Raw genomic sequence first — 11566 nt, forward strand, 5'->3', positions numbered from 1 at the left:
TACCCTTGCATCGCAGTAATACTGAACTAGGCCTATCTTAGGCCTCATGTTTTTGTGGAAAGCTAGATAGTCGTTATGTACCCGACAGTCGGCTGCCTTTATATTTTCACCTGTTTTCAGTTTGCATTCAAAGGGTACATTGCTGCACAGCCAACTGTCGGGGATATAGTACCTTCATATGACTACTCATACGTATACAACAGAAAAAAACGTCGCATGCATGGACTAAGTGAAAAATGGAGATCTAAATGAAGAAACGATGTATTTCAGCAAGTATTAAAACATTTTAGTTTTATTTTAGGCCTTCTTCAAAATACCTATGCCTACAGCAGATGATTTTTTTGCAGTAAAACCAAAATAGTTTCATCCATGCCGACATTCCGGTCGGTTAGCGTGAGCCCTGACTGAACTCTGCAGAAACTTCACATCGATCTTCGCATCGCGATGTAAAACAAAATGTCGGAAAACTTTTCTTTGACGCATGCGCATTTGCATAAATGTCTACACACACACATACACACTACACACAATAAAAAACATAGGATATAGCAAGAGTGATTACAATAGTTCCTATTGCATTACATGCATAGGAACTAAAAACATAGGAAATAGCAAGAGTGATTACAATAGTTCCTATTGCATTACATGCATAGGAACTAAAAATGAATTATTGAAAAGATAAATGAGTAAAGAAAAATTACTGGACAAGCAAAACAAATGCTACTGTCATCATTCTGTAGTAATTAAGGAATAACTTAATGTACAAAAAAAATGTTAAAAAATAGAGAATTCAATTACAGAATATAAAGTAAATAAATAAATAAAAATGACAAAAAATATAAGTTTATAAGTTCAGTAAATAATATAAAAATTAAATATTGGTTGTAATGTTTTTCATTAGTTCAGTTCTTTCAGTCAAACTGTTTATTTTAGATTGGCAACATCCGAAATCAACTATTCATTTCACACCAGGAATGCCAAAATATTTTTAGCCTATCGTTACGCATACGTATGTTAAATGCATTTGAAATCCACATGAATTGAAATGAAAAAAATATTTAATTTTGTATGCATGGTTAAATTTTTTTTTTTTTTTTTTTTTTGGGAATGTTAAACTATTAAATATTTCTGAAATTATTGAAAGAAAAAAAAAAATGTTATGATGGATGTAAAACATTTATAATAATGTTTGGCATTATTTTGCCGAATAAAATTAGATGTAAATTTAATTAGCCTAAAGGCTAAGGCTAACTTAGTTAGAAATGATTAGTACTGTATAATAAAAGTTACGCCTAGGCCTGGCCCTAGGCCTCTATGAATAAAGAAATAATTTATGTCCGAAATTATTACGCAAATAACGTTAGAAACAGATGAAACGAATAATTCAATACCTACAGATGGCAATTCTTCGGACCATTTTTTAGCTTGGTCAACAAAAGGACCTCCCTACGGCCTAGGCTAGCAGGCTGTATGCTCAGCTAGTTCTGTAGTACTAGAGGATATAGGCCTCTTTATGTCCTTATTCAATACGGTAGCCGATCATTTCGGTCGCGCTTCGTTTCGGTCGCGCTTTGTTTCGGTCGCGCTTCGTTTCGGTCACGCTTCGTTTCGGTCGCGGTATATTTCGAACAAATATATGGAGCGCCGAAGGAGTTGCGAAAACGAAAAATTTAATATGCCTAGGCCCTATATATTTTAGTTCGTGAATCGGTTTATAATAGGCCTAAGTATTATTGTTTTTCTATCTTTCCACTAACAAAATATCTTTCTGCTATATTCTCTTTCTTCCATTTACGGTGATATATTCATGATTGCAACATGATCTTATATATATGTATATATATATACACATACATATACATATATATATATACGTATATATACATATATATACATATACGTATATATGTATATATAAATATACATATATATATATATATATATATATATATATATATATATATATAGAGAGAGAGAGAGATATATAACACTATATTTCTATATATATATATATATATCATAATCTACATGCCTCTACTCCTTGTATATTCCGAATAGTGTAAAACAATATAATAGGTTAATCAAAATGAAGATGAACATGGTTGACATTTCAGGATGTAGAAAATTTTAAGAGTTCCTACTCTCTTTCATATTGTTGATATACAACGGGGATTTCCCTAAACTTTACTATATTGTTGTTGTTGTTATTATTATTATTATTATTATTATTATTATTATTATTATTATTAATATATTATATTCTAGTAGCGTTTTCGAAAGTATTCAACAAAATAAAAATAAAAAAGAATCTTACAAACCACAATACAATGCGATTTACATCTAAATTTCTTTTATCAAGTTCAGATGGGGTTTTATATTTCAGACGTTACCTCCATATTCACAAGAGAAAATTTTGTTCAGGAAGACAAGGTTGCATTTGTGGTCGACTCTGTGTATGCGTTCGCATATGCTTTACAAAATATGTCCAACAATGAGAACACGGGAACGTTAGTAGAAAACGCCCTCAACGGTGAAATGTTGCTGAAGTACATTAAGCAAGTTGAATTTATAGGTAAGACTTATAAACTTCATTGGAAAGTTAATGCAAACACAGACTTATTTTTTGAATAATTGAAACGTAGTACAAGAAAAAAAAAGCATGCTCTATGTCTTTATTGACATGCTTTTGAAGAACTGAATTTGTGTTAATGAAATTCCATCTAAGCGACATGCAATATATTATGTATCACGTCTGTGCAGTTATATTCTTAGATTAAGTAACAGTATTTGTCTCGTAATTCAGTAGACAATCAAATAATTTACGAGGTACGAACAGTTCACCAAATCACCACGTTCGAATAGCCATTTGGAAACTTAACAATTCCGTGTTTTAAACGCTCCAAGCATTTGCAACTGCATTGAATTTACACACCTTGTTAATTTCCATTTTGATCGATGACTAAGATGTCTGTACACTGTCATGATGGTTTTCAAAATTCGATAAACATAAGTTTGCGCTATATTCAGTATGAAAACATTATAAGCCTAGTTCAGACTGCCAGTCTGAACTAGGTGGAATAATCTCAAGCCAGGCTGTGTTTCATATAGTAACTAGGCCTAGCGCGCCACCGTGTTTAACTTTTTTCTAAGCCGGGCTTCAATCGTTGCGGGGGTCTTGCATTGACTTCGGGTGACGAAATGACCAATCAGCATTCAATTACGTACGCTGTGAGCGAGCGTACGTTTCGCAAACAATGTTTTGAAACACGTTTCCTGGTTACGGTTCATTATTATGCAAATTCTCGCCTGGCTAAACCCGTTAGTCTGAACGCCCGGCAAAGTTAAGCCGGGCTTAACTCAAGCCTGGCTTATCTCCAAGTCTGAACGTAGCCAAAGGCTATGTTCTCACACGGCAGCTAACGGTTAGCAGGATCCGGATCCTGCTAACCGTTAGCTGCCGTGCGTCCATGCGAGAAAATCCCGATCCGGATACCAACGATATGATGATCGAATCACTGGCCAATAAGAAACTGGAAATTGTAAACGTGTACGTGTTATTGGTTGATGATAGAAACGCCCTCAACTTGCTAATCGATAGTGCTTGCTAACCGTTAGCGTATCCGGATACCGCTAACGGTTAGCGCAAACCGATCGGGCGTTCTCACGCAAGTGCTAACGATTAGCGCTAACGGTTAGCTCCCGATACGGATACTAGGGCTCTCGTGAGAACCAGGCTATATAGTCTGGTCCACCGGGCACTCACTGCGCCTGACGCGATTTAATGGCAAAACGCAGCGCGCCACGACGCGCGCGCAACGGATCGTTTTAATGATGATCCGTTTAGACTGCCACCACCGAAAATCAACAGACGGCATCGCGTCATCTACTGCTGACAGAGAGTAGAGTTGGATTTGTCGTACGACTATACGACGCACTCACTTCTCGGCTTAAAGGTGTCTGTCTTTATTCGGGAATTTAGAAAAAAAAATCGTCTAGATTAAAAATAAACCTCACTTGTATGTGATACGTTCGAGATTTGCCTGGCTTGTTAACATTCTAAAAAAAAAAAAAAAAAAAAAAAAAAAAAAAATTGTAAATGAATCGGTACAATACGAAACACATTCTCGTCATGTAGTTAAGGCATCGATTTACTGCCATACTACCTAACTAACTGTTAATATTATGTGCTTAAGAATGTAACAGTGATAAACCAACCTAATAGATCTTCAGCTATTATTCCCTTTATCAAATTGACACATAATTGCATAGATGTATGTACTATAAATACCAAACATTTGATTAATTCAGTATATGTAATTAAGATTTTTTTCAGTGATAGTCTATATCTAAAATCAAAATTGGATTAATTATTCAATCCATATTGAATTGGGTTTTACATATATGCAGTATAATAGTGGTATACCCACTGTGTGTGCACTTAATACTACAGGCCTACTTACTTTATATTGATACTTACATTATTTACTTTGCTTATTATTGTATACTTACCTTATTTACTGTAGTTACTTTACGTATATTTCTTACTATACTTACTTTAGGCTACTGACTGACGCGTTATTTACTTATTTATTTACTAACATTACTTACTCCACTTACTTTACTTACTTTAATTACTTTACTTACTTTAATTACTTTACTTACTTTACACAATTTACTTACCAAACTTCATAACTATACTTACAAAACCTACTTTACTTATATTTTTACTTTATACTACATTTACTTTCATTATATATACGTAGTTTAATGATTTACTCATTAATCACTACTATAATTTGTTGCCTACCAACATAGAACATTGAAAGGAATATACTATTCCTTCTTTGTACAATCATTTTAGTTTAACTACGCGTCAAAAAATAAGAAAAAAATCTTACAAAACAAACGTAAAATACATTCATCTGTAATTGATCTACAACAAAGACTCTTCCTTTATTTCGCCGATTAGAAGATGCGTTTTGGGATTGCTTAATGAAAACGTTGATTGACTGCCTCCGTTTCGTATCTTCCAATTGGTAATTGTATGTAATGATGTACCTACGGCATTTTAAATCTTTTCTTGTAACAATTATATAAATATTTAAATTTTTATTGCCAAACAAGTGAAAAGGATAATACAAAATTGGCAATAGGACATTAAAGATAGCTTTCTCTAGTCGAGTTTAACCCTCTTTACAATGAAATACAACGATAATACAATTAACAACCAAAAGAAATTTAAGCAAAATATATAATATATTAGAAAAAGAAATAAAAGGCATCGTTATTAGATATATAATATTCTTTCAAAAAACCTGTTCCAGTAATTGCATAATTTTTTTTTCTAGAAATAATACTTAGAATAAGAAAAAAAAAATCTCAATTTCTAACCAACTCTAGATTTGCCTAACGAAGAGATTTTGGAATAGATAAATTAAAAGTATTGTTAAATCTGGTATTATGAGAATGTTCATCAGATAAATTATCAGGGTTTCCTTTTATAATAAAATATAATTATAAAAAATACATTTTATAAAACTCAAGATTTAACTATCCCCAAGTAATGCTACATAATATGATCCAGTGTCTAAATTCATAATTAATTTGTACTTTAAGTAATATTGATTTTAATGTTTATCTGCCTTACTGTTATTTAACATTTTTGTAATCTTAATTTTTTTCACAAACCTTCTTTGTCGCATTCGCCTGCTCGGATTTGAACATATTATTTTATACTCTGGCATTTAAGTCAAACATGGCAGCTGTAGTAGTTAACGTAATCACTCAATGCCATTTGTGGTACCATAATGTAAGACCCGATCAAATCAATCATCAGTAATTCCCGTCTGCCATAACCTATTGGAACAGTCTTCCAAACAGTATAAGTAATTTATGTTGGTCTTTTTTAGATATAAATTCATTTTTTTTCACTCGCATGTCTTGACTGTATATCAATGGGAAAGGCTAGTTACTAACTTTATGCTATTTGGTCTCTCATGGGCAGTGACTGACAGATTTAAGATTGACTATACTGTTTTGAGTTAATTATTTTGAATTAGAGCAATATATACAAAAATAACATAATAAAATAGGAAAAAGTTTAGTTTGGATTGAAACAGATACTGTGCATATTGATCAAAATTTTAATGGTTTTAACGTTTCTACTTTCACAATTTTTAAATACAGGGAAAGGAACGAAAACAGTTAGTTTCAACAAAGATGGAGACAGGCTTGGGCGGTACCATATTTTCCAGTACCAGAAACGAGGAAGCACATACACCTACCATCAAATTGGAGAGTGGAAAGACCAACATCTGGTGCTAAATACGAGCGAGATGGCATGGAACGATGGCAGCGAACCAGTATCAGAATGCTCGGAGCCATGTCGTCACGGCCAGATAAAGAAGATCCAAGGCGGTAGTCAGTGCTGCTGGGTCTGTACCGAATGTACAGAGTATGCTTATAAAGCTAACGAACTCAGTTGCACAGAGTGTCAGCAAGGGTATAGGCCTGATGCTAACCGCACTGAATGCATACAGATAACTGCAGAGTTTGCTACTTGGGGAAATCCTGGTGTTTTGATATCCATCATCGTCGCTTCTGCAGGCTTAACTTTCACGGGTATCGTGATTGCTATCTTTTTGCGCTTCAATGACACCCCGATCATCAGGGCTTCTGGTAGAGAACTTACTTATGTATTACTGACGGGTATTGCCTATTGTTATGCGTTGCCGTTCATCATCTTGGCCCCACCTACCAATATCAATTGTGGTGTTTTGAGATGCAGTCTTGGACTCAGCTCTGTAATTTGTTATGCAGCCATTTTAACGAAAACAAATCGAATAGCTAGAATTTTTAATAACTGCCTTCACACCGTGAAGCGACCTAAATTCGCTGGTCCCAGTGCTCAACTAGTAATTTGTGGGTGTTTGGTATCTGTCCAAGTGTTTCTGGTGACAATTTGGCTGTTGATCGATCCACCAGCAGCCGTAGAGCAATACCCAACGAGAGACAAAGTCGTTTTGCGTTGTCAAGTAACTGATAAAATGCTTCTTGTCTCTAATTGCTACAGTTTTTTGCTGATCATATTTTGCACTATCTACGCATTCAAAACACGAAAAATTCCAGAGAATTTTAATGAGGCAAAATTCATTGCATTCGCTATGTATGCTTCATGTATTCTTTGGATCGCATTCATACCTATCTACCTTGGAACTTCTGTTATTGATTATAAGGTAATATTATTATTTTATGCGTAATTAATTTGGCGGAAGAAGTTAAGAACAAGTTCATGACATTCCAAATTATTATTTGCTATAAACGTTTATATCTTCATAGAATTTACTGTTTTAGAAATCTCGTTATTAAAACAGTTGTTAACTTCATTAAGAGAAATCAACGTAATTCATTTAAAGATAAACTCTATGCTAGCAGATTTCAACAAACATTATTCAATATTTAAATTGCTAAACTTTGTACAATTAACTTCTTTTTTAAAAAAAATAAAACAAGAACATTATGTTCTTCGCCTCATAACAACATCGAATCCCTCAAGCTATTATGAATAGCCTCTTCAGTTGTCTGGTAGTAAATGTAAAATTCGTCGTTTGAAAAAGTCTAAATCATCTAAAACGTTTTCAATCTTTGTGCATAGGCTTATGATCTAACTTATTTTATAACAACATATGTGAACGGTAAACCTCTGTTGTTTGCAAGTCAAGAAAGAGCGTCTTGTTCTAGCGCAAATTAGGCTAATGATATGTTATGGCAAATATCAAAGATATTATGTCGAATCAAGTGTCTGCGATGATGCTAATAAACCCATCATCACTGACTGTAAAAACTTAAACCTGCCATCGGTGGTACTAGGCAAGTAGGCCTAGAACATTTTTGTGCGACGGACAGCAGAGAAATGATGGCCGTACAAACTATGGAAATTCATCAAACATCCCTCTAGTAGATAAAATTGTGCATGGCTATGTCAAAGGTCAAAACGTATAAATAAACATTCGCATCAAGGAGTTAAAGTCGGTATTACAAGAAAAAAACAATGCCAAAGTTAGTTACAACTAACTTGACTTTGTACTTGTTAGTTACAGCTGCAGAGACATGGGCAGCATCATTACAGCCCCCATAACTACCCACTCCTACGCACCAAAATGGACAACTGCCGAAACAAATTTGAATGTCTGCTTTAAAAAAGTGCCTTGCCATTTTTCAAAGCCATTGGAATTACAAATGGAAATGTGAAGCACTAATCCCACTCAACAGTATTGAAAACTCGATACTCAAATCACAAACATACATTTACATTCAATTGGCCTCCATCCAAACATAAAAGCAGCAGAGAATTGTCGATGTTGAAAACTCACAAGACAGCAATACAAAAAGGGGGTCCATATGACCAGCTTCTGCTGCATGGCTCACGGTTCAAATTAATAATAATATTAAATGGCCCATCATCGACAGATCCACATCTTAATCTTAATCTGGACCCCTTTGGAAACAAACTTCGGATTTAAAGGGTTATCAAATGCTCCCTCTGACCTCATTTATTTTTCTGATGCGTATAATTGTGTATTTCATTTTCTTTTGTTCCTGTTCTGTGGATTGTCTGATTTCGTCTTACCTTTTTTATGTTTTCGTCTGTTATTTTTGAATGGTTTTGCTTTGAAAATCTTTTTCTATGTAATGTTTTTGTGAGCCTGAAATAAAAACAAATAAACGAGAAGAACACGAAGTGACTAGAGAAAGTTGGACATCACATATATTTAGGCAAACAATCCACCTTGAACAGGGCTACTTATTGATTTCCTAGATTTACCGGTAGTTTGTACACTTCATAATCTGAGTGTACACGTGCCTCGTTCGACGCAAGCATGATGAATCTCAACTCGGAAATTCTTGTTTCGTCATAATTAGGCCAAAGATAATACTGTAGTATCATCACCATCATCATCATCATCACCACCATCGTTTGCAATTTTCCATTCCCCCTCATCCTCATTATCAGCAAAATATTAAAAAAAAAAAAACGTGAATAAACCAGTTCATTGAAAGATTGTAATTTAGTTCAGGGAAGTGACGTGTGTATTAGTAAAGTAGCAAATGAATATGAATCTGTAATCAATAATGATCAGTAATGATTAATTAAGCTCTTAATCAGATACACAAAATGTTGGCATTAGTCACTCGGCTATAAAAAATAGTACGATTAAAATGCGATATTCCATCAATTACAGATACAAGATATGATGATGAGTCTGGCAGTGATGTTAAGTGCCACTTCCTTGCTGTGTTGTCTATTCGGGCCAAAAGTATACATTGTACTCCTACAGCCAGAAAAGAATACACGGACGTTGGGTCGTCCTGGCACCACCAAAGCCCGTTCGTTTTCTGCAGACGCAACAGCATCCATTGGACCAACGTTGAATAATGGCACGTCGCAGCTGTCAATAATCTGTGGTTCGTACTAGATTGTCTCTCTTTAAGAAAACAGTGATAAAATCTTAGATGAAAGCAATATTGTACTGCTCATTGTGATTACTACACGGATTCTGGGGCAGCGTCTATTGAACGCCGTATTTGGTTCTCCGACTGTAGTTGTTTCAGAATTTTTCTGTTGAAACTACTGCAGCCAGTTCTCTCCTCTGTGATGGTCAAAACTCACACAGAGGGCGACAAACTCACAGTGGTTATTAAAATTGCCGTGGAAGCAGCAAGGGCTTCATATGGGCCGATTGTTTTATTTTATAGAAATAGTTGGAAGGGCAACAAATAAGTAATTCGTTGTTAATCAATATTAATATTTGAATTCAACATTTCAGGACAAGACGCTTCACAGATTGCAGCCAGGGCCTAACGAACCAAACCGCTGGTATCCATAGCAGCAAACCGTACAAACTTTCTTGAAAGTATTACCTATATTTCTGATTAAAGATACAGTATATTTTTTTAGCGTTTAATTTGTTATGTATTTCAAGAATAGTCGTCATTATCAGATTCCGCCAGTAAAACAGGCGTCAGAATTTAGCTAAGCAGAGACGAAGTTGGCACTCAACTATACGTTCTGTGACCAGAGTATCACGCAACTGTAAGTTAAAACAGAGGTCCCCTCCTACCGACAAGTCTTGCTGGTCTCACCAAGGAGTCAAATTAACCTGCGCCTACCACAGCTGTTGTTTGATCACAATAACAATGAATAACCTAGCCCGATTCACTCAGTTCTGAAAAAAATGTTGATATTTAAGCAGTTACCAGTTCATTAAGAAAAAAATATAATATTTTTACATTGATTATAAATGAGGTTTGAGAATTATTAGTTAGTGTTCAGTAGTAGTTAGTGTTCAGTAGTAGGGAATCCTTTTGTAGTGAGAGAGTCACAGCCTTGTGGAAACGATGACGAACAGGTAGTGGGTTTTATTTTTGTAACATCAGTGGCCTTTATAGCGAGTCAAACTTAACTAATCAATCAATCAGAAGAGGTTCTGAAATATGCGCATGTCCCACAATCAAATAAGTTAACGTACGTTTTACGCCGTGGATTTGTGGGACCTTGCGCACTTTAGACGACTTTACCAGACAGTAGGTCCTGAATGTTTGGGTAAGGTTGCAGGACATCTTTAATTGCTTTTACGTTTTGCGATATGAGTTTATTTTGGGTGCAGATCCTGTAAACTATACTACATTACATTATTGATGTTAATATCACGTATAGTTAGTAAATATGCTTTAAATGATACGAATATCATAGTGATTCTCGTAAGACGCAAGATGAAAGGCCATAGGCCTATAAACTTATAAAAAATATGACGTACCTATTATTCGTTATCGTTTTCTTAGTTGGAAAACCTCATTTTCTGCTACAATCATGTGTGTTGAAATGGAGTTAAAAATTTAGTGATTAAGATACTTGACTTGTAATGCCCGGGTCCTGAGTTCTATTCCTGTGTCAGCAAGACTTTTTTTACGAATAAAAACAGTTCCACTTCCTAAACCTCATAATAATAATAACAATAATAATAATAATAATAATAATAATAATAATAATAATAATAATAATAATAATAATAAAGATTTATAAAGCGCACATCCGCAGATACTCAAAGGCAGTATGTTGAGCATCAGCACCTTCCACCCCGGGAGAAGCCCAGGGCTCCACTACCGTGCACTGCAAAAGGAGCAACATTGCATCGACAGAGTAAAATGGTATCATGTTTTTTTTTTTTTTTTTTTTTTTTTTTTTTTTAATTTTTGTTTTTTTGTGTTTTGTTTTGGTTTTTTTCTTCTTCATTTAAATAATATAAACTCAACAGAGGAACATCAAGGTTCTCTATACGCCTCGGTGAAGAGATGCAATTTTAAAGTTTTTTTAAACACATTTATAGATCTAATATGATTGACGGAGCAATGCAAAGCGTTCCAAAGACGTGGAGCAGCAATAAAGTAACATCACTGATAAAAAAGCATCATATTATTTCATTTACTTAAGAGGGCCCTTGAATATTAGCCAACCGTCTAGGGTTCACTGGAAGGGTCATCTATAATTATGGTTTAAAAAATAATA

The 11566-nt window shown here is 34.5% G+C and overlaps 1 protein-coding gene across 1 annotated transcript in view; it reads left to right on the top strand.

Annotated features, from left to right (window-relative positions):
* LOC117117841 (metabotropic glutamate receptor 3-like) overlaps positions 1–11242 on the top strand; it is a 48510-nt gene extending 37268 nt beyond the window's left edge. The window contains exons 5-8 of the mRNA XM_033262317.1: positions 2384–2572; positions 6187–7235; positions 9243–9465; positions 9828–11242. Of these exons, the coding sequence (XP_033118208.1) occupies positions 2384–2572; positions 6187–7235; positions 9243–9465; positions 9828–9862 (1496 nt within the window). The 3' untranslated portion in view covers positions 9863–11242. The remainder of the gene's footprint in view (positions 1–2383; positions 2573–6186; positions 7236–9242; positions 9466–9827) is intronic.
* Positions 11243–11566: the final 324 nt, after the last annotated feature.

This window comes from Anneissia japonica, unplaced genomic scaffold (genome assembly GCF_011630105.1).
Source record: "Anneissia japonica isolate Jap-2015-1 unplaced genomic scaffold, ASM1163010v1 scaffold288248_len282104_cov177, whole genome shotgun sequence".
Taxonomy (NCBI): Eukaryota; Metazoa; Echinodermata; class Crinoidea; order Comatulida; family Comatulidae; genus Anneissia; species Anneissia japonica.